Here is a 24,295-nt window from a genome sequence, read left to right as displayed (position 1 = left end):
TTAGCCATTTGTTATTTCCTGACTCATAAGGAAACTCGCATTATCAAATGAAATGCGTGCCAATAATTGCTGTGTTGTGCTTGTTTGTTTCAGACTCAGTGTCAAGACCTGCGAAAAAGAAAGAACCTGGAGTTGCAGATTTTGTCCGAACCAGTGCGAGGCTGGGAGGGCGACAGTATGAAGTCACTGGGTCAGGTGATCTACATGTCACAAATCCACATGCAGAGCAGCGCAAATGAGGTGAGAAACAGAGACTGACAGCGTTGCATATAAGCCCGACCTGTTGCTTTCACAGCTGCGTGGTTATAGCGCATTTTATTTTGTGCAAAATGCTGGTTAGATGTTGAATCAATGTTGAAAATAAATGATGACGTGGGTGGCTGTTTTGTTAAGAATGAGATTAATATGATCATTAAGCATTTTGTGCAATCACCATTTTTTTAAATGTAACAAACACAACCTTGTCTTGTATTTTGTCTTGTATTTTGATTTGTGCGATTTGTGTTTGCTAATAAATGGAAAATGTGTAAGTGTTAACAGCTCAAATCCCCCTGCTATCTGCTGCATCTGTGGTTAGTGAAGGCTTCACATTTAAGCCCCCTACTAATCTGGTTATCTGGTTAATGGAAACTGTTATGTTGAACTGATCTGAAACCACTAATAGGCTGAAGGAAAAACAGTAGGATGTTTGTTGTAATGTACTTACTGAAATGTTTCAGAGTGGTTTACCTTTATTCAATATATTCCCTTTGTTTTTCTTTTCTTGGTGTCTCCTTTTCTTGGTTTGCTAGAAGTAAGGTATAATATTTGTTGATCATAAGTAGTCAGTGTAGCAAAAACAATTGAAGTGTGTGCTACTCCACAGTCATGTGAAATGTAGAGGGGTCAAAGACGGAAAATGTTTTTTTTTTTTTTAATCCCAAAAAAGATGTACGTGTATTTCTGAACAAAAAAACTAACATTTTTACTATGATATACAAAAGACTGACACTAAATGTTATTGATGTGTCTGATGTTTTATTCATCTCATCAATATTTAACTACTGTATGCATAAATTGGTGGGCGGAGCCAAAGTCCCTTTAAGGAAAGTCATTTCACTTTACGTCCGTCCTTGAAACACACCTCCGGCAGTATGGTTCAGGCATTCTTTCTGAATGGGGAAACATCAAATTCTCCAAAACTGTTAGCCAAGCTTTCAATTACATTACATATCTGTAATCACCTATAAAATTAAGCAACAACTGTCTCATAAGTTACGTTCAAATCAAACAAATCTGCATTTTTCCAGGTTGCCCAAGCTAATGCACATGCGCACTCAAAAGGAACGAGATTACGGCACCAACCTCATTTATGGCCGTGTTGCACATTATCGTCCCCTGTATAATGTTCAAGTCAGATCGCGCTGCTCTTCTGAAGTAATTCACAACTTGGTCTTGATGGCGAATCTCCTCCAGAAATGACAGCGACTCTTTGTTTACAAGTTTGTAAGCGTTTGAGTAGTTGCTGTCATGTGATGTGCATTTGACAGTTTGTTTTTAATTGTAGTTGGTTCATTTAAAAGTTCAAATTTCAAGCTTTATGTAGATCTATTTCTTATGTCTGTGAAGCAAGTATTCGCTGAGATTCCAGTGTGTTTATTGACCACAAAACTGTCATAAAAGCACATGTCTGGTCCGAACTTCTCCCCCGGAGAAACATCAGTGTAAATCGATTGATATTTGGCTCTTGTACTAGTAGGCAGGGCTTCATTCGCCATATTGACCGTTATACTTTACCCCATTTAAAACATATATATATGTGTGTGTGTGTGTGTTTGTGTTATATTATTTATATATATATATATATATATATATATATATATATATATATATATATATATATATATATATATATATATATATATATATATATGTTATATATATATATATATATATATATATATATATATATATATGTTATATATTTGTAACATATATGAGTGACATGTCTTGTGTATTCTATAGTCTTTGGCTGTAAAGATGCGGTGATGTTTATTTGACCTTTGTTGATGGTAAAATTTAGCCACACTATTAAATAATAAAGTGACACATTCCACAACACTGATGTTTTTGGCAGACTGGCTTCAATATAAGCTGTTTTAGAGTAACAAGAAAGTTCTGAAACTTAATAGATTTTTTTTACCACAGTGACTTCCTATATATCAAGATAAAGGAATTTTATTTTAGGAATTATCATCCCTCTTAAGAAAATAAAACTTAGTGTTATTAACCTAAAGTTATTTTAATAATTACTGTTGAAAATATCTGGGGTTTTTTGTTAGGATCGAACATTATTGTACCCGAATTTTGATATTGTATATTGTTATTGTTTTTATTTTGCCATATTGTGTATATACTGCACAAAAGCTGTTTAAAATATTGTAACACTTTGGTTATGCATATGTTTAATATGTTTTATGTGCGTGAAAAGAATTGCATTTTAAATTTAATACAGACAACAGAATAGGATGTTGCGTCTTTGACCCAGAGTCATTTGATGTTTGTGTTTGTTTGCTGTAAGGCAGTACACCTGCATCCGTACCATGAACAGTGTGTAATGTAGTGGCAATTCACCTCATTTGTGCAGAAGTATTGAATTGTAAAATTACATGCATTTCTTTCTTTTTTTTTCCCAAGGAAAAAGAAGAGAGATACTTCATGCTGTTTCCTAATGTGATAATCATGCTGTCTGCCAGCCCAAGAATGAGTGGTTTCATTTATCAGGTGAGTTATTTTTTCCTCTCTCTCCCTCTCTTGTGTTTTTAAATCAATCAGCATCTGTTATTTGTGAAGAAGGCTGAAGCGCAGAGCTTTTATTCATGTTTTTCTTCTCATCTCAGGGACGTTTGCCGCTGACAGGAACCTCTGTAACCAAACAGCCAGAGGATGCAGAGACCGGCCATTATGCCTTTGAGATCACAGGTTTGTTTCAGTCCATGTAAACACTTTTAGTGGGGTGTCACAGAATTCAACTGTCATTAATGTTGCTTTTTATAGTTAGTGCTGCCTGCTGCTCTACAAACTAGCAGCAGAATTTAAAATGACAAATAGACAGCATGCGGTTTATTGAAGGAGTATTTCACCTAAAGTTGAAAATGGTATTGTTTTTTTCTAACCTTTGTTTCTGTCCAAACCTGTTCAACACAAACAGAATTTTCTTGCAGGTGTTTCATTACAGTTCATAAAAAATACATCTGCCAATTTCCAGACAGGAATTTTTAAAAATGTTTTAAAAGCCCATGATATCTAATACCCAGTATGATCATACATTCCGAGCAGTGCTTAATTTGTGAATTGAGAGGTCCCGGAACAGATCGGGGTAACGGATCTGGCATGATACCCTAGGATCCGTAGGGTGGGGTGTATACCGGAGGGGTGTCATGGACAAAAGTGAAGAGCAGGGGGGGTTGTCGCGGACAAAAGAGGCTTGCGGAGTCGCGGAAGAAAGTGAAAGTGAGCAGCGGGTGGGGGAGCAGGGCGTTTGAGGATGGGGATCAGTAAAATGAGGTGCCAGATCCAGCGTGTTCCGGTACAAATTAAGCTTCGATTCTGAGTCTAGTGAAGGTGTTATGTGAGTACTGAAAAATCATTGTACTCAATGAAACTACTTCGATTTCACAAATACAATTACAATACAATATACAACAAACTCAATTCAATTCATGTATATTTATATAGTGCATTTGCAGTGTTGATTGTGTCAAAGCAGCTTAACATAGAAGTTCTAGTATATTGAAACTGTGTTAGTCCAGTTTTCAGAGTTGAAGTTCAGTTTAGTTCAGTTCAGTGTGGTTTAATTTTCATCAAGTCCAAACACTGAAGAGCAAATCCATCAATGTGCAGCTCCACAAGTCCCAAACCAAGAAAACCAGTGGCGAGGAACAAACTTGACCAATTGGCGAAGGTGAAGGAAAAAACCTTAAAAGAAACGGGGCTCAGTTGGGTAAGACCATTTCCCCTCTTGCCAAACTTCTTGTGCAGAGCTGCAGTCAAGGTGCTGGAGGCTGGAGGTCATCGTCGAGTATACAGCTGACCCACAGGATCAATGTGAAGACTGGTCTGTCACTGGGTCTTTCAGAAATCAGTCTCGTGCTCTCCACTCCTCCGTGACCGCCACAGCATTAGCTCAGGATACGGCCTGGTCCAGGATTATGGATACCTTGGCATCATTTTTTCACAGGTCATGGATCACATCAATGGCACTGCATAATCTTTAAAAGCCTCAGGATGAGTATCCCCAGGTGGAAAAAAGAATAAACAAAATAAGCATAGCTTATTAGCATTGCTAATTAAGCAATTAGCATAGCTGCTATTCATAGTGTCTCAGACATTATCAGGAACTTCCAACAATATGAACTTCAATACTATAAAAGTAAGTGTAAATGCTGAGAAATACACACGCACTTGTTTACATATTTTATCTATAAGCAAAAAAGGTGCAATGTTGCATATGACATTATAAGCGTTTTTCATTTTTGATGGTTTAGAGACTGACTTGTCCATATAAGTGCAGCGTGAAAATACTGACTTTTTTGTGTTTTATGTGACATAATAAAGAATATTTTTTTGAAAACAATATTACTGAATATGAGTAAGTTCCAAAATGTTCATAAATCCAGAATCAAGCAAAAAGTGCTTCAGGGTTAATTTATGTGTCAGTACACATTGCAGCGTAGGTTATTGTATCAAAAATCTGAAAAATGAAAGGAACAAACACAGCACACGGTTGGCTATACTGTGGTATTGTTGTAAAAATAAACTTTAACCCTTTATTCCCTGCAGCAGAATCTCCATATGTGATCAACATCTTCATGTCATGATCAGTCTCGTGATCCCCCACTCTCTGCTAGTGTCTGAAGGAAAAAGTGCATTTTACAGGATCCGCATTTCATATTTGGTCATACCATGTCGACGTCGACACGTTCAAGCAAAAGATTGGGACCCAACACAATTCATTTATTCGACTATTAGTTGACTAATAGTTCACTATTTCCTTAAAGAATCAATATTTCATACTGTGCACTTTCAGATTTAAACCTCAGCTGGATGTTTTCATTCACTTAGTGTTGGGTTACACACAGTGGCGTAGCGCAAAATGTGGAGGCCCCCCTGCAGGGATCACTGATGGGGCCCCCAGTTGGGGAGGTGGGGTGGAGCGACAACGCGGGGAAGCCTTCACAAACTGAGGAGCGATCACAATCTGAGAAGCAATCACAAACTAAGGAGCGGGGTGGAGCGACAATGCAGGGAAGCCTTCACAAACTGAGGAGCGATCACAAACCGAAAGCGGCAAGAGCGTCAAAGTAGCCAGAAGTCATTAATTTTCAATGAGAACCGGCGGCGAGGAAAAGCGCGGCGCGTCTTCTCCTGTGTGGGTGTCGAGGAGAGTTGAAATCAAGTCAACTTTATGGTATGAGCTATGACCGAGCTTGACGCGGTTCGGCGCCAAACAATTAGAATGAAGTAGTCCACCGCTTGAGAGGAGATCAGAGAACACAGACCTGTGAACTTTGGTTCCGACCACAGTTGTTTTCAAGAGTTTGATTATTGCGGTTGCCGGATTTTCGCGGGCCCGTCCGCTACGCCACTGGTTACACACTGCATGGAAAAGCATTTTCAAAAACCCATCACTTTTCAGTTGCTTTTTTAGGTCTGAAAATTTCCAAACAAATCTTGCTTAAACAGTTTAAAGTACTTCAGTCTTGTCTCTTCCTTATTTGCTGACTATCTTTTTTTAGGTGGCTCAATAGATCGGACCATGGTGTTCTGCAGTAGCTTACAGGAGCAACAGGATTGGTTAGAACATCTTCATCCTTACATAAAGGTAGGAAGTCCATTTGAAACAGTGCTGAAGGTAATAGCGTTTTTTGCAGCTTTCACCTCTATCCAGTTGAACAGTAAGTCAAACGTCATGTTCTTGTGTATTTTACAGAGTGTTGATGTTAAACCTTTAACCATGCCTGGCACGTCTTCCCACCACTTGCACGGTTTCGGTACGACTGCGGTTAACCGAGGACCTCTCGAACCCCCTAAAATCACCAAGCCCTGGTCTTTAAGCTGCCTGAGACCCGCGCCGCCCCTCAAGCCCTCCGCCGCTCTCGGCTATAAAGAGGTACGCTTTCTGGAAAACAGTCATATGACATGTTGAGTGGGAGCGTAATTTACCTCTGTGCGTTCTTGGTGGTCCTAACAGGAAACCGAACCACAGTGAACTGATTGTGAGTGTTAAAGCTGGTAGCCGCCTTCTTGTTTTTCACCACACATTGCGGTGGAGGTGTTATCTCACAGAAAAGTGGAATGTTTGATGGTTTTTGAGTTGCATATCAACTACTTCTACCCAAATCCCACTCATACAACTCTGATTGTATTAGAACGGGTGTTAATGGTGCTCTTCTACTTAAGAAACGCATGTAAAATCTTAAGTTTTTCTAAATGATCTGAATTAATGTTCACCTTTCACTGATCTGTCCATCATATTTCTGTCAGGCTCTTCTTTTATTCTCATACACATCTTCATTCTCTCTCCATTTTCTGCTTCTTTAGAGGATGTCTTATATCCTGAAGGTAAGCGTAGATTATGTGAGTTTTTGTGTGTGTGCGTGTGTGTGTGTCTGTGTGCTTGGCTAGCACTGGTGTTACACGTTTAATCCAAGCTTTTCTGTTTCATTCTGTGATAAGGGATTTCCTGTGTCTTTTTGTTTGACTTGTAATCTCATCCTCCTCTGTCTTCGATGATCTTTGCTTAAGTTGCGTTTGAGAACTTTGCTATGTTGCTATCTATTCATTAGGAGGAAGGGAGTTCCCATGCAACATCATCTACTGAAACATCCTGCTTCTCAAACTTCATACATCGATATGTCCGCAAAACCCACCAACCCTTTTCCTGCATGAAATAAACTCTTGGTAGAACTTCTGAATAAGTCACGCATGTGCATACATTATAGGAAAAATATGAATTTGATTAAATTATTTGCATGAAATTACCTTTAGAAGTCAATGTACAACTTTTGTTTTATTTCTAATTTAATAAATGATGAGACACTAGAAATCAAAAGCTGCTGAGGCCTAAAGTGTTTAATTAATAAACACTGTCCAGCTCTTTCAAAAACCAAGAACAGTTATTCTGAAGCGGCTTTTTACTAATTTCATGCTGCTTTCGCTTGACAAGCGTGGTAAGAGGCTCTCAGAAACATGCTTTCCGTTTGGTGCTACTCGATGTTTCAGATGCTCTGATTGGTGAGAAGAGCCAACAAGGTGATTGATCAGATACTAAAAGACTTTTTGAAGATGTACTTTATTATTACTAAAGCACAGTCTTAAAAGTCGTGTTGGTGTGGATTGGAGATAACATTTTTGTTCTCTGCATCAAATCAAATTACTTCATATGCGTAAAAAGCAAATTAAGTACATTGCTCTTTAAATGTTTCAGAAGACCTTTCTGTAAATTATGTCAATGCTTGGGTAAAATAATGTTTACTCATTATTAAGCTATGAACACAAAATCAAGGCCACAGATTCTAAAGACAGATGTACCACAAGACAAATAAACTGTACCATGCAGCAAAAGCACTGGAAGATGGGGAATATAAAAAACATTTAATATTCTACATTAACTTTTACCAATAAAAAAAGAAAAGGAATTTATATTTTTTTAATGGTGGATCTTAAATTGGCTCCTTGCAGGCTGCAATATCCCAAAAGCTTCAAATCAGTGTCTAGTTAATGGAGTTTCATTTGTTGCAGTCCCTAAATCAACCAGTAATCTATTTTAAATAAATGCAAGCATTGAATCAGATGGGTTGCTGTTTGTTACGCCCCATGTCGCCCGGAGGATGAAAAGGGCAAAAACAAACAATTAAGACAACTCAATATTTTAAAAATTCCCCTGAGACGTTAGCTGCTATGGATCAACACAGACAATGGACTTAACAAAAAGTGGTTTGCTTTATTTACAGTAAAGGTGAAGGAAAAAAAAATTTTTAATCACCCAAAGCATATTTACAACTGTGTACAATAAATGAAAAACAATCAAACAAATCAACTGAAACAAACCTGATTCAGAGAAGCTAAACAAGCGGTGTCAAATGAAAGAAAATAACAAATTAAACTAAACCCTCCGACTCCTCTAAATAAGTAAAGAGAAATATGAATATAGAAAAAAACATCTTCGGCATCACCCCTTACTAAACTGTACTCACTGGACAAACATACAAAGAGAAGCACCTGTTTCTGATTTAATGGATTAACATAGAATCAACTACGTGTGTGTAAAAATGCAAGTCATGTGACGTACTTCACTTTTACTTCCCTTTTAGTTGATTTAAGCAGATTTAGTATGGATTTTCTGAACAGTTGTATGACTCAAAAACACTTTGATAAAAAAACACTAAGTAAATTAGCGTTGAAGTTTTTTTAAATTATTATTTCAGAATTTAGTTACAAATATTAAATGTAGCTGTTTTTATTAGTATATTAATTCTTTTATTTATTTATTTATTTATTTATTTTTGCTCCCATAATGATTGAAACCTCTATCAAGCAGTAATATGTCAGGAGTTCAATCCAGCTCTGAACATTTCAGGCATTTGATCACAGAGCTGTTGAAAATGTGCCACTCATATAATCATATAATGCGGAAATTGTTACTAAATATATAGATAGAAGAGTTGAAGCGCTAGGGAGAGATTGTTTCATATTGGAAAAACATAACAGCACCTTTAAATTGGTTCTATATTTGGTTGATAGTCTAATAACCTACAGCGATGCTCCAGGGAGAAAGCAAACAACAGGGAGAGCGAATTGTCTTGTAGACTATCTCCAGTAATTCTGAAGGGATTAAGGGTTAGAAAACATCAATTTAACCATGTCTATAAATATGGACTTAAGCCCCATGTTTTTTCCCTCTTTTTTTCAAAGTCAAGTCAATGAAAAGCCTTCTTAGCAACAGGTCCAGGGGGTGTTTTGGCAGAAGTTAGATAATAATCTTTATACCTGTACAATAAACAAGTGAAATCCACTTTGTTAAGGGAATGACGTCATTTCTTGAGTGATTTGTAACCCTGAATTTATGTTGTCTACCGGTAAGCTAAATTTAGATGAGCAATAGAATCAGAATCTGACATGGTTGCTCAGACAATGGCACAATGACTCATAATGTCAAGTTAGGGCGCTGTATAAAGCCTCTGCTTATGTCACCATAAGTATTATTATTTTCCAACTGCACTGTATGTGTCTTTGCTTTGTGTCCGGGAACTTTGAGGGTCACATTTACCATAATGGCAGTTTCCTTTTCAAACTTGAACATAGAGGTATTTTCAAAAACCTGCTGTTAGGTGTTGTTTTCTATGCTAAATATTTGTCTTTAGAGAGTTAGTCGAGCTCTAAGCACTTTGTTGATATTTCTTCATAACAAACGTCTGGATGCATCATGCGCATCTGTTTGCTAATATTTGCTACTTTCACTTTTGTTCATATTGATTCTAATAACCTTACACTTTCATTTTGTGAATGAGTAACTCCCTAGGAATAGATATTTTTGTGCTATTTGTGTGCTTATTCTCGGTAATTACTTTCAGTTTGAGGTCACATGTGAACTGTTAAACGTGAACTGAAATGTCACTTACAGTTCAGAACTGCTATACAAATAAATCAAACTTTTTTAGCTAAAAGCTTTCTTATTGGTTTTAAAGGGGTGATCCAGAGTGTATTTTTAAGGCTTGATTGTGTTTATGAGATGCAAAGCAATGTGTGCTCATGCTTCATTTGTAAAAAAAAATCAAGTAATTGTTTCATATATCTTACTTTGATTATATACAGCTACTCGGCTAACATGAAAACGACTGTCATATTTCCTAGTTCCTCTGAAAGGCCCGTCCTCAAGAGGCTCTGGTTGGTCATCTAACATAATGTGCTGTGATTCGCTGATTGGCTCCACGTCACCAGAAAAAGCGTCAATATTATGCGCTGTGCCTCTGCTGTGTAAACACTGTCAGACAGAGTAGCTGATAGCCGTATCAGTTTAAGCCTGAATCAGACAGAAAATAACACAGAGGACACAACACAGCTCAACCTCATGCCTGCTCTCTAAAATGAAATCTTGACAAGTGTCTTTCACATATATTCAGAATAAGCATCTGTAAGTAAAATGAAATGTTCACATATCTATTGCGAGTTCTTTATTTGTGATGTAGAATGAAGGGAAAGCGTCCGCATAGAGAGAAGAAAGTCTGAAGACTGGGTGTTTACAGCAGTTTGATGGATAAATATGAATTTGTAGCTAAGTTAAAACCGCATTTTCTGTTGTTTACGTCATTGCTACAACATTTTTGTTACTGCTAGAAACTGTGCATGTTATAGATAATTTTTAACAAAAAAAAATTACTTACAGGTTGTTACTCGCAAATTACTCATGTAATATTACTCTATTATGGTTGGAGCGGCTCCTTATTTGAGATATTTTTAGCCGAATCCAGCACCGAACTGGGGGAGATTCTGGAATCTGTTCTTTGTCAAATGCTAGTCCTATATATTTTTTTATAATTCTCTGGAACATAATTAAAATTAAACTGTAAGCACTTGTCTCTTTGTGCTGTGTCCTTTGGAACCCCAATAACAGAAACAGAAGAAGTTCTGTGGCATTTGGACGGCATTTTAGCTTTGTCTGCTATAACATTACAGTGACTCTGGCCACGCCCCTTCACTGCGCGGGGTTTATGCGAATGCTGAATGCATGTAACCTGGAGCGTTTGTGATCTCACTAACCCGGATGTATCTTTTTGTAGTCCCCAAACTTCATTCGTTGTCGGCTTTGCTAAGCTAACTCTGTAAAAACCAATGTCTCCCTTTGCATCAAACTTTGAGCGTATTACATTCAGAGATGTTGTTTATGTTCACACAGCTGTATTTAAAATATGATATCACAGTGGACCACCTCTTCAGTTATGTTAGCACAGCATCTAATGATGTCAAATTTTTACTTTATTTCTATGGATGAGTAATACATACGTTATTAATTCATTAGTTATTTACTTTCAGTGGCACATCACAAATTTAACATAAACTGAAACATTAAGAATGATAATTGGATTTTACAACCTTGAAGCAACTGTTCACCTAAAAACTACAATTCTGTCATTTACTTTTTCTTCGCTGGTTTCAAAACTGTTTGATTTTTTTTTACTTTTAAGTACAAAAGAGGATATTCTAAAGAAAGCTGTATATGTATTATATAAAAAAAACTATATGTGTTTGCCATAAATTTACCAATAAAAATAAGGAAGAAAATATAATATATTTTTCTTAATGTTACAGTAAACTACAGTATCGTTAATTATAGTATTATACACCAGTGTTTTGAAGTACTAACACTCTACATCAAACCTTTGTTACACAGACAACAACACAACCATGATGAGACTCTTATAAAGAAACAAAGCTCATACAGATGTTTCCACTAAACTGAAACTAAACTATTAAAAATAAACATGCGGGACTTAAATTTACGTCCTGTGGAAAAAATTATTTTTTATTATCAGTTGGTCAATTTATTTTTATGCTTTTGATGAAGTAGCATTTAACTTAAGAACCCATTTGACCATGCGCCGGACCATTTCTCAGTGTTTTGCTGGTAATGTCTTGAAACAAATAATTATTTAGGCCTTTTTAATTATTCATTTATTATTTATGTACAATACTCAAGACATAAAATGAGATAGTAAAATGTAAATGAAAACGTAAATGAAAAAGCCTATTTATTAGCTGTCTTAGTCCCATCACTTTAAAATAACAAACACTGTACATGTCTCTGTATTTAGGCTAGAACACTGATTTGATTATTTATTTAGGCCCACTTATTTGTGTATGTATGTATTTTTGTATTTTCATTTTAGTTGTCTTTTACGCCTATTTCTTTCATTTTACTTTCCAAAATGAATCCTCATTTCACTAAGCAAGTTTACAATAATAATAAAGTTTAACAAATGTTTAATGATTAATGAAGGAATTATAATGCTTTTTTTGTTATTTAATCTTCATTTACAAGTCAGCAGGGTATTTACAGCTACTCTATATTTCTGTTTGTTCTCTTTGTGCCCCCTGGTGGCATAGTCGCAAACTGTGGTTATTCCTAAAAACTTGTTCTTAATCTTTTAGTGCTGCGGCAGTGCCACTAGCGGCAGTAATGGCGCTTTTAAACTGTCACCAACTGTATAAATGAACTTTTCCCTGGAGCATAGAAACACACTAATGTGCTCAGTGTCATTCACACAACTACTAAACACCATGATGATAACACGCATAAAATCAACTTAATCATCAATAATCAACATTAGACATGACACAACCCTAATATACATAACTGATGAGAAAAAACTAAAAAGAGCTGCAGTAATGTCAACAAAAGGCATAAATAATGAAGTGTCATGCAATTTATGATTATTATCCATATTAAATTATGTTATTATTAAATAATCAAAGAAACTTATTGTTATCCAGGTTATGGATTTTTACTGTAGCTTTTGAACCATTATATTTTGGAAACTGAAAAACATCGACATCCATTGTATTTTTTATACTATGGAAGTCAATGTTTCCAGGTTTCCAGCTTTCTTCAGAAAATCTTCTGTTGTGTTCAGCATAAAAAAGATACTCAAACATTTGTGGAACCACTTGAGGGTGAGTAAATGATGAGTAAGTTTTATTTTGGGATGAACTATCCCTTTAGCCGTAAATGAAGTTTTGCTAAAACTATGACTAAACTGATTTGTTGTCATTGACGGTAAATGATCATCAAGAAAATCAAATGTCACTAAGGTGGTTAACTCAAAATGCATTAAAGCTGACTTCAGCCATAGCAGATGTAAAATGTTAAACCCTAAATTAATCTGTAAAACAGTATAGTGCAGTTGGTTAAAATAACTTGATCTAATGAAGTTTTTAATCCGGAAGATTCCACATTAGGTGGTGTTAGCACTGAAAGAAAAACGTGGGTGTAACAAAGTCAACAAATGACTCAGTCTGTAATAATTAATTCCCAAACAGACAAGGGTCTCTTTGCTGCAAATTGTTTTCATTCATGAGACCCTGATAATTTGCTGCTAAATTATCCTAAATGGCGTCATAACTTATGTAAGCCAGCATTTATTGCTCTTCATTTCTTAGCATCCTCGCTCGGGATTTGAGCGTGAATGAAAGTCTGCTCGCTGCAGTGTTGTGGTTTTTTATTCAATGCTTAGCAGACGCCGTTACTTCATTAACACCACACTGTTTCCTCAGGACTCTAGTAAAAGCCCCAGACCCATTAAGAAGTTCCTCCCCAAGAGAAAAACAGAGAGAAAGCCATCAGACGACGAGTTCCTGCTTAGAAAAAGTAGGTTCAGTCAATAAAAAAGAAAAATCAGCTTCATTTGAATTAATTTTTGATTTTTTTCCTAATCAAAACAACAAGCGGCATTGCCAACTTGTCTTTTAGCATCTGCAAACAAATAGCAATAATGTATTGTTTGTTTGTCTCGCAGGTACGGCAGCTCTAGAAGAGGACGCCCAGATACTCAAAGTGATTGAGGCCTACTGCACAGGAGCCAGTCTCCACCAGTCCACCACAGGTTTTATGTTCTGTACTGTAATTGTCATATGCGTTGTATAAGTAACTGAATATTCAATAGCATTAATTTGCTAAAAAAAAAACTGATTTGCTCACACAGCTGTTCGTAAAGAGTGCGTCCCGCAGGTCCTGCTTCCAGAAGAAGAGAAGATTATTGTGGAGGATATCAAGAGCAATGGCCAGACCACCATTGAGGAGAAGTATGTCCAACTATGTCCATACATACTTACATAAGATGTTGCTTACCCTGCTGTTGTCTATTGGAAGGAGTGCATCAATAGAGCCGCCGTTTTAGTACAGTGTAGCGCTCCTTTGAAATTAACGTGGGACCAAGGTGTAACGAAGGACTGGCCATCTGGCGGCATAGATATGTAAACATTTATACTTATATCTATGATCAGGAGTTTTTTCCAGTGGTCAGTATGCAAATGTTTTTTTAAATTATGAAATTTATAATTTGGCATCACTTTTCTACATCGAAGAATAAGTGATCGCACAGGCATTGCCAACAAAGAGTGTATGTTTGTGTGCATGGAAATGTATTATCCTCCCTCCCTGTTAAATTTGATCCAATTTATTTCCTGAAACACACCCACTCTCCCGCTTTCACTTCTAATTCTAACAGAGGGAGCGATTCATTTGTGAATGATTCCAAATTATGAACGTTATATCCATGAGTTCCAATGTGCATATCCAGACCAAATTTCTTTCTGATAAAGACATTATTAGACTTTCTGATCTAAATGGTATATAACATTTGTAATATTCAATCATTTACAGTGGACAGTTTGCACATTGAGGCGCAGGCACTGTTATGTTATGAGGCACCCATATAAGTTTCTTCAAAACTAGCTGTTACTTCACTTAGCCGACAATAATAAAAGTTTAATTAAAAGTTTCTGGCATCAGCATCTTGTTATCATATTTCATTTGCATTGTTTGCTGATTTTATTAAACAAAACTATCATAAGCCTAGCCTTTAGTGCGAGTTGGTGCTACTTTGCCTTATGATCAGTGTAGTAAGTGACTGTATTATCATCAATAACGTTACTTGTTGAGCACAAAAGTTCATAAACAAAAACTTAAAAAACAAAATCTTACCTATGAAATGTAGTGTCTTCAGGTTTTGTTTTCTTTGTTTGTTCTGTACTACACCCACAAAAGTTACACAGTGCAAAAGACCAGCATCTTCAGATTAATTTTAGTCTTGACTATGTGTTGTTGATTGACTTTAATCCTGGGAGCACTGTACAATGTAATGGTGGTATTGATGCATGCTCAGGGTCCGTATTCGATATCTAGTTTATACAGTATATCTATGGATTATATCTAATCAGAATTCACATGTGCAGGAATGAGCATTGATTTTTGTAGTATTTTTACTACATTATCAATTTTCAGTGCCAGATTTATGAAACATTTTATTATTGTTTTGTAAACTATTAAAGGTATCAGATAATTGACATCATATTTACACTGTAAGTGACATGATTTGTTACTTGTTAATACAATTTTTAATGAAAATTATAACAAAATTGTTGATATTTTCCTAGAAATAGTGCAGGATCAAGGAAAATTTCTATTCATAACAGACTTTTATGTTTGCTTTCACTGAGGATGCCCTGATAGGATGATTTGACAAAAAATATAAATATTTTAATTAGCAACAACTGGCTCATTCTTATACCATTTTGTCACTTGATCAATTATTTAAACTTTTGTCTTTAAAAAAGATCCCTGTGTTTATTACATCTTCAATTAGCCAAAAGCTAAACCAGAAACAATATATGCATATGTTTTTGCTAGTTTATTGCTACATTATTAAATCATTTTTGTTTAACTATGCTTAAATAAAATCTATTTAGTGTTCATTTTTTTGTTATAATTAATATTTTAATTATATATTCATTATTGTATTAAATTATCCTATTTACCCACAATTTAATCAGTCTAAGAAAAAACATTTGTCTCTTTGAAAAGTTTTCTGACACCACTAAGCAAAGACTGAGTTCTGTATTAAAAATAACATATGGAAAACTGCTAATGATGTCACAATGACTACATTTACATGGACATCAGTAATATAAATATTTGCCTTAATCTGAATAAGACAACTTTTTTAAAAAAAAAACAACTTTTTAATAATACAGTTGCTTTTTAAATGTTTCTTTCATGATCCTGTTTTACGTGTCATAACACATAATTCGATTAACATCATTGCATCACCACACTATCCACATTTCTTCCAGAGTTTCATTTTTAGTTTGTTAACTTAAACTGCTGTTTAGTACTTGTTCATTCAAGAGCATTTTACGCATGCCCCTGTAACAAACAAGATATTGGGTGCAACTATGAAATGGAGGAAGAGTGTTGTTTTAATGAAAGAATAGTGTCAAACAGCCATATGTATATAATCTATCCTGTCGCAAAATGCGGCGTAAATCCTGCATGACAGTTATAGTTTGATTAAGATGTTTACATTTCTGTATTGCACTTCAATAATGCCACTAAAATCGGCATACTCAAATGTTTTAATTTGATTTGTGATTATTTTGATTATGACCTTAATCAGATAAAATTAATCAAAAATTGCTGTTTACATGGTTGACTCTTAATCAGAGTATTGTCTTAATCGTATTAATACTGTATTATTGGTGTCCATGTAAACATACTCATTGACAGTTAAAGGGTTATAATAAATACTATTTCATTATCATTGTTGTGCAAATAGATTTTGTACATATTTCATTTGGTTTTGATGTGTATTTAATAATATTAACGAAAGAAAAACAGGATAAATTATATACTATCCTTTGGTTTAATTTGCTTGGTTGTTCATACCTAAAAAATGCATTGTACTGTTTTGCAGAAGTCTAGTTGATGCCGTTTATGCCTTGAAAGATGAAGTCCATGAATTAAAAAAGGTAAAATTTTGAATTATTATTTTTGTCAGCCAAAACTATAACCAGGATAGTAGGATAGTAGCATGATCATCTGGTGCTGTACATTTTGTAGGAGAATAAATGGATGAAGCAGTGTCTGGAGGAGGAACAGAAGTCTCGTAAGGAGCTGGAGCGTGTTGTCAGAAAGTTGGCCAAGCAAAAGAACGACTGTTCCTGGGATGAAGGAGGTCACTAAAGAACACTCGCCTTTTTCCCCTCGCCATTTGCATGTACGTTTTTTGTGTCACTGTGTGTCCTTGCAACAATCACATTACACTGAACGTTGCTTTTGAAAAGTCTCCATGTTGGGGGTTTTCAGCCATTTCTCATCAAAGGTTTTTTTTAAGGACAAGATGCGATGAGAATATCAAATCTGTGACTTTTTATTCTGGCTATATGGAAGAATATCACTGTGCGGTTTGTTTTCACGCTCCTGTGAAGTGGCGTTTTCAGAACAAAACTGCAGCTGTTCTCGAAGACCAAGTGAACTGCTTATTTAGGAAGTATTAGGTGATTTTTCTTCTTGTGGAGTCCTGTCCTCAACCCTTCAACTTTCTTTCTTGTTCACTCAAGCACTCCAACAAGAAACATCACATAAAAAAAGATGATGGGATTTCTTGTTTTTGAACTGAACAAATATCTGCCTCACTTTATGACTGTTACTGGTCATGGACAAGAGGAATCTGAAGACATGAACAGCATTCCAACTCAAGCCGCTATTGCACAAGTAAATAGATGACCGTAGACTTCACCGTATCCATAAGTATTGTCCTGTTTCTGCTTTTATAATGTGAAAACGGTAGCGTGAGAGCTTTTAGGTCACAAGTGAACAAGATTTAGGTGTGCGATTTGGTCCTGATATAGATATGAGATGCCCTACTTGCCATCTTGAACTGCGATTGCTTTATCCTGTCACGGTGTGTTTTCATGAAACCGCTTTTGACTAAACATTTAGTTTTAGTTAAAAAAAAGTTTAGCCCAATTCTTTCTTTTTTTTTTGTTTTGCAATTCAATGTGCAAGTTTAACGTTGTTATCAACCGTAAACTATTTAAAAACAATGACTCCACTCACATCCATATTACGTGTTTAGTCTGTATGGATGAACCAAACATGCACTGACAGACTACAGCACTGTTTTTACATTTGTAAAATGTTGCTTTACAAAGTGACATGTTGATCTAATAGCCTGGCATGCAGAATCTATTTTTATTTTTAATCTATTTTTAATCTAAATTTTATTTTATTATTTTGGATTTCAAATTTTAGATTTGCGAAAACTTTTAGTATAAATTTATGATAAATTAAACCAAATAATTGTATCATTGCGTCTGAAAATGTCAACTACTCAGTAGGTGCCGCATTTGAATTTAAACGTACAACTCAGCTGTTAGAAAAGTACGTCCTATACAGTATGAATGTCATTAGTATGAATAGAACTCGGACATACTACTGCACATCCACCATTTTGTCATCATCACGTGTCCTACCAGTGCCAGTTGCATCGCTTCACTCCCATTCATGAAATCTGTCGCGGTACATCATGGGATAGCGTAGAATCTATCTGATGCGCACATTGGCGGTTGATTCTGCTGTGGCGACCCCAGATTATTAAAGGTACTAAGCTGGAAAGAAAATGAATGAACGGACGGATGGACATTACTGGCGCAGCAGAGCTGTCAAGTTTCTGTTTGTTTCCAGGCATAGGCAGCAAACATTTTTCGCCCTTATATTTTCTTTGCAAAATTAACACTGTAGGTTTGGAAATAAAACCCCATAACAGTACTTCAGCTTTAGATTCAACATATTCACAACTTGTTTCCCAGACAGTCACTTCATTCTAAAACATTACAGCAGCGAGGGGGTGAGGCTGAGAGCTATGGGAATGGAATGAGGCCGGCACTTGAGTGAGAAAGAGAAGCACCTGTGGCACACACTGGCCTTGAGTCCCGCAGAGGAGCTCTGCATTACAAGAGGAAGAGTGACGACAGAGGAGGATGAGAGAGGACCAGGCCTGGACGTATTTACGTTGTGTTTGTTTTCAGTTCGACGGCAGTCTCCATGAGAAGCTGCTCTCTGTATGTTTTTTTTCTCTTTAATAAATTATTTAAATTTCGTCGGTTCTCTTCCTCCTTCCCGACAGGCTGTTTAACATCATTACATTGGCTCTTATAATCCAGAGCTCCTCTGCGGAACTTGAGGCCAGTGTGTGCCACAGTTGCTTCTCGTTCTCACTCAAGCACTGTCCTCTTTCCATTCACACGGCTCTCAGCCTCGCCCCCTCACCACAATTACATTTACATGCTTCTGATAATCATCACTTGTGTATCAGGGACATAGCTATTAGAAGAAGTTAAGTTTATAATGCTATACTAATACGATTGATTGATAATATAATGTATGTATATCATATATACTTGTATATCATAGATGCTATGACAGAAAGAACCCTATAAATGCTTTTTTCTTAAATAATAATATAACAAAAATACACGAGGAGATGCCAACCTCCATTTTTCAGAGGCTTGAAACTGCTTCGTATTTATCTTAAACCAAAAATGATCAAGTATGAATGCAAATATGGTACTAAGTGCCCTTTTAAAGGGTGTACATGGAATCATAAGGTACTTCAGGCACTGATATCACTCATCATATAATATTATAATGAGAAACAAATGCGGTTGTAACCCAATTAAATGATTTGTTTTTGCTCTCCTGGAGGTGTGCAGTGCAATGCACTTTTCTTACTCATTCTCAGTCTGCCATAGTCATGTGTGGCAATGCGTGGTACGGCTTACCTTTTTGAAGTTGCCAGATTGACTGTAACAAGTTGCCTTTCCTTACCTTTTATTACCGATCATAACCGTGACTAATGCTTTCAATCGCTGTGAATTGAAGAGACGATCTCCATCTTTATGCGATAGAGAAATGCATGCAGAAAGCTGAGAAGGCTTTTTATTTTGCTTTTTAAATCCACCAGCAGTCACTTCCGGAGCATTGCTGTGGCACTTCAATGCAATATATGACTGTTTGTTTGGTTACGATGGCTGTGCATTCATTCAAGAGCCAGATTTTCTCTTGGAAGGAGTATACTGTATAATATATTCTTCCGATTAGGCAATAAGATGTGCTCCGAGGTGCACAGATGTAATGCTGTTACTGTGGTACTGTGTGTAAAGTTGTTTCATGTTTGTGTTTGTTTTCCAGCAATTAACCTTGCATGCCATGTGTTACACATAGCCTTAAATATTATTTTCAAGTGTTAACCCTGATTGTATTCTTGTTGTTGTTACAAAAACTCCAGATCTGTCTATAATCTGGAAAACAGCAGAGATAAATGTGATATTTCTGCTCTGGTCTTGAGATTGAAGTGAGCAGTATGTAAATATGCATTGTTTTAATATGGAAATGTGCTATTTCCTAATGGTGGCTATGAAAGAAAGTCGAGTTTGTCCTCCAAATGTTGTCAGGAAATGATTAATAGCACTTTCACGTGATCATAATGAGAGCTGAAGAACGTCCATGTCAGTTTCCTCTCTTTAAAAAGTGCCCATGTCTGCAGAGCGCAAGATTTTTATTTTTTTGCGGAGCTGATCTATGCAATATAAATGCTAAAATATATATATGTGATATGTTTTCTTCCCTAGTGCTTGTTTTTATTTCGTCCTCATTTCAATAAGGAACTGTTTTAATAAAAATAACATCATGTCAATTAGCTGTATGTTTGGTTTTATTTGGATTGGAGGAAATTCCAGCTTGTGTGGAGGTCTGTGTGCGTAGTGTGATGGGGGGTTTTTATTCACTTATTCAGGCGTGAAGCTGCAGGCTGGATTGAGCGCTGTAGGCTGATGACTTCCTGTAAGCAAAGGCTATGAAACAAATGCGACTTAAAACTCACTGTTTCCATGGAGGAGGATGGAATGCTGTAAAATAGGCACAGTGGTATGACAGGTTCGTGGTCTTCTTTTTAAAAATTGAAGTTAAAAACAGAATCGGTGCTCTTTCTCTCCAAACTCTACCTACACGTTAGTTTCCAAGAGCTTAGAGTATGCCCTCTCTCAACTAACACGTGCAGATCAGAACATGTTGGAAATGTTGATGATAATAATTAACCCAATAGTTGGTTTTGTGTCTTGTTTGGTGCTTACTGTATTGACAGATTATAAAAATGAAAACTTTTAAGAATAATGTGTATGTATTTATAGCAATTATAATAATACATTGTGTTTGTATAGATGGATAGGTAGACTATTAAAATAAAAATATACATATAAAAATATGTATTTAGGTATACATATGCATGTATTTATAGCAATTATAAGAATATCTATCTGTCTGTCTGTCTGTCTGTCTGTCTGTTTATCTATCTATATCTATCTTGCTGTCCATCCGTCCATCTGTCCATATCTGCCCTAAGCAATTCCAGCCATGAGGCCCAACAGTCCTAAAATGCTACTTTTATTTCATTTTTATTTATTTAGCTTTTATTTTTTTTAAATCACTCAAACTCTTTTCTACATATTATCTTAATGCAATATCTACATTTTAAATGATAAGTTTTTATGAAATGAATTCACAACTGAAAATAATACATGTTTTTTAAATATATAAATTTGACCGCTGGGCTGCATCATTATTAGGACATTATTAGAATTTATTATTAGAATTTGTACAGATGTAACAATAAGATTCATAATATTAATACATCACATTACATTATTATAATAATATTACATTCTATTTGATACAAAATATTATTAAATTATCTAATAATTTTGTTTCGCACCATACAAAATATGATAGAAAACAACATTACATATAGTTGATAGATGTAATTTATACTTCTAGATAGTTATTATAGGCCCCCTGATTTCCTAGGGCCCTTAGCAGCCGCTTACCTCACTTATTGGTGAAATCCACCACTGCATCCATATGTACCTTCTATCTGTCTATACATTTAACTATCCATCCATCCGTCTACCCATAAACTATCTATCCATCTATCTGTGTCTGTCTGTCTGCCCATATATCTGTCTGTTTATCTATACCAGGGGTCACCAATTTCGGCCCTGGAGCTCCGGTGCCCTGCAGGGTTTAGCTCCAACTTGCCTCAACACACCTGCCTGAGTGTTTCGAGTATACCCTGTAAGACCTTGATTAGCTTGTTCAGGTGTGTTTGATTAGGGTTGGAGCTAAAATCTGCAGGACACCGGACCTCCAGGAACAAGTTTGGTGATCCCTGATATATACCGTCTATCTATCCATCCATTTATATATGCTATTTGTCTTTCCATCCATCCATCTATCTATCAATCTGTCTGTCTATCTATTTGTCTGTCTGTCTGTCTACCTGTCCATCCATCTGTTCATCCATCTATCTGTCTGTCCGTCTATTTACATGCTTCAGTTTGTTATAATTTTCCATGCATGCCCGCACATACATTACATTGCTGTTTTAAAAAGAAAAATGAATTTATAAGCTATAATCATATATAATTATGTCAAGCATATGCCTGAATAAATACCTTTATTTTCAGTTCAATAATTTATTATTATTATTATCATTATGTAAAAAAGAACCAACTGTAAAAAGTCCAATTAAGCAATAAATAGTTTGATACAAACACTACCACTGATAGCTTATTAAAATAAAATATTAAAAATAAATATGTATTTAGCTATGCATATACATGCAATTATAGCAGTTATAAGAATATTTATCTATATATCTATCTATCTATCTATCTATCTGCATCATTTTTCTTCAGTTTGATATAATTCTCTGTGCACACACACATACATTACATTGCTGTTTTAAAAAGAAAAAATATTTAATAATCTATAAGAAAATATAATTGTCAAGCATTTGCCTGAATAAATACTTTTTATTTTCAGTTCAATAGTTTATTATTATTATCATTATATAAAAAAGAACAAACTGCTAAAGCAAATCCAAACAAGCAATAAATAGTTTGATACAAACACTGCCACTGAGTGGATTAAAAACATTCATGAAATCCTATTAGGTTGTATTTGCAACGAACAAAATAATTGAAAGCAAATTCCAGGACGTTTCCACATTCATTAATCCAGAATTTGTATTGTGGTTTGGCATGCAGGAGAACAGGAGCTTCATGTGGTGACTTTCTTTGGGTTTGTTCTCATCTGGACGTCACATATACATGACTGTTTAATTATCCATGTCATTATAGTGCCTCAATCCAATCAATTCCCTGAATATCAGTATCATCCATCTCCCCTGTGACTGATTCACTTCCAAAGTCTTCATTACTATAGCTTGAATAATCCAAACCAGCAGTACTTCTTGTTTACCAGGGATCTGTCTGTTACTGTAACATAGACTTGTTGGTCTTTCTCCAGCCTAAACACTCCTGCTGATGATGCCGTACACATTTCTTCTGTGTTCTCATGCAAGGTGCAGAAAGACTTGAGTAATTCCTTGTTGTCATTTTTTGGTCCTGATCGGTTTATGGTTTGCTTTAGTGGATTTTTAGTGGCCCGTCTGGAAAAGGTGACTTGGGAATAGATGAAGTAGACTCCGGGAGTTTGAATGGTTAGCCTGTCCCTTTTGACGGTAATCTGGACGCCTTGTAGCAGTGAACGTTCTTTGTCCCAAAGAAGACTGTTTGACCTCAAGGCCTCTGATTCCTTATCTGATGAGGTTAAAACAAAGACAATCCTGTTATTAACACAATATCTTTAGAGGAACAGAATGGAAATAGGTGCAAGTTCTCTAGAGTTGAATGTTTGAGTTTCAACATTTTTGAATCCCTTCAGCTGATCTCCAGGTCTCCAGTTTTAGCTTAGTTTAGCATAAATCATTGAATCGGATTAGATCATTAGCATCTGGCATAATTTCAAAAAAGAGTTTTGATAATTTTCTATTTGAAGTTTAACTATTTTGTAGTTATGTTGTGTACTAAGTCTAGGTTATGTGTGTACTAAGCAAAAAACCGAAATGTGCGCACATCTTGAAGGCAGGTGCACGATCAAAAAACAAACATTAGTAGCAAAAGATTCAAAGTAAATTGGCACACTGCCACTTTAGCTCTCAAAAAAAGATTTTTATGTCAATATCACAACGTTTCGACTGACAGGGTCTTCATCAGGTAGATAACCTGATGAAGACCATGTCGGTCGAAACGTTGTGATATTGACATTAAAAAAATTTTTTGAGAGCTAAAGTTGCAGTGTGCCGATTTACTTTGAATCTTTTGCTACTAATGTTTGTAAGACCAACAGAAAATGAAAAATATGGCTCGGAACTATACTTGCATTCTGCAGTAACAATCAAGGAACTCTGCTGCTGTACTATGGCTGCAGCAGGTGCAATGATATTATGCAGCACCTAAAAATAGTCCCTAGCTATAGATATAGCACTGTATTCTTTTACTGCAAAAACTTTTTTGGGAATTTTTTAAGCGAGATGCTAATGGTCTAATCCAATTCAATGATTTATGCCAAGCTAAGATGAAAGTGCTCCCGCCAGACCTGGAGATCGCTTGAATAGATTCAAAAATAGCAAGCTCAACTTTTTAACTTAGGACAGTTGTTACTTTAAATGTTACTCTAAATTCTGTAAGTGTTTTTCATGTTAATCAGAGTTGCTGCTTGTCAACAGGCAAGTTGGGCAAATGCTTGGGGCCCAAGGTCAGAGGTGGGCCTGCAACAACCCAAACTCTCCCACCTCCACAC

General features: G+C 35.8%; 2 protein-coding genes across 18 annotated transcripts in view; one reads left to right on the top strand and one right to left on the bottom strand.

Moving 5' to 3' along the window:
- The window catches only part of arhgef6 (Rac/Cdc42 guanine nucleotide exchange factor 6), a 55,300-nt gene extending 35,009 nt beyond the window's left edge, over positions 1 to 20,291 (top strand). Inside the window, exons 12-23 of one of the 17 annotated variants that reach the window (XR_015507595.1) lie at positions 94 to 240; positions 2,677 to 2,763; positions 2,880 to 2,961; positions 5,778 to 5,863; positions 5,972 to 6,151; positions 6,583 to 6,603; positions 13,312 to 13,405; positions 13,554 to 13,640; positions 13,740 to 13,839; positions 16,509 to 16,563; positions 16,655 to 18,302; positions 18,852 to 20,291. Coding sequence is in view for 4 of the 17 variants with exons in the window: in XM_087281696.1 (XP_087137822.1) it covers positions 94 to 240; positions 2,677 to 2,763; positions 2,880 to 2,961; positions 5,778 to 5,863; positions 5,972 to 6,151; positions 6,583 to 6,603; positions 13,312 to 13,405; positions 13,554 to 13,652; positions 13,740 to 13,839; positions 16,509 to 16,563; positions 16,655 to 16,777 (1,074 nt within the window). In the remaining 13 variants the exon portion in view is untranslated. Of the gene's footprint in view, positions 1 to 93; positions 241 to 2,676; positions 2,764 to 2,879; positions 2,962 to 5,777; positions 5,864 to 5,971; positions 6,152 to 6,582; positions 6,604 to 13,311; positions 13,406 to 13,553; positions 13,653 to 13,739; positions 13,840 to 16,508; positions 16,564 to 16,654; positions 18,487 to 18,797 lie in introns of all 17 variants that reach the window. The other 16 variants (XR_015507596.1, XR_015507594.1, XR_015507593.1 and 13 more) reach the window with 16 other exon arrangements.
- Positions 20,292 to 22,116: 1,825 nt separating this feature from the next.
- cd40lg (CD40 ligand) overlaps positions 22,117 to 24,295 on the bottom strand; it is a 9,273-nt gene continuing 7,094 nt past the window's right edge. The window contains 1 exon segment of the mRNA NM_001144809.2: positions 22,117 to 23,253. Coding sequence (NP_001138281.2) covers positions 22,871 to 23,253 — 383 coding nt within the window. The 3' untranslated portion in view covers positions 22,117 to 22,870.

This window comes from Danio rerio, chromosome 14 (genome assembly GCF_052040795.2).
Source record: "Danio rerio strain M-AB ecotype USA chromosome 14, GRCz13ab, whole genome shotgun sequence".
Classification (NCBI taxonomy): domain Eukaryota; kingdom Metazoa; phylum Chordata; class Actinopteri; order Cypriniformes; family Danionidae; genus Danio; species Danio rerio.
The sequence above is the reverse complement of the archived record's forward strand: the minus strand, read 5'-3'. Positions and strand labels throughout refer to the sequence as shown.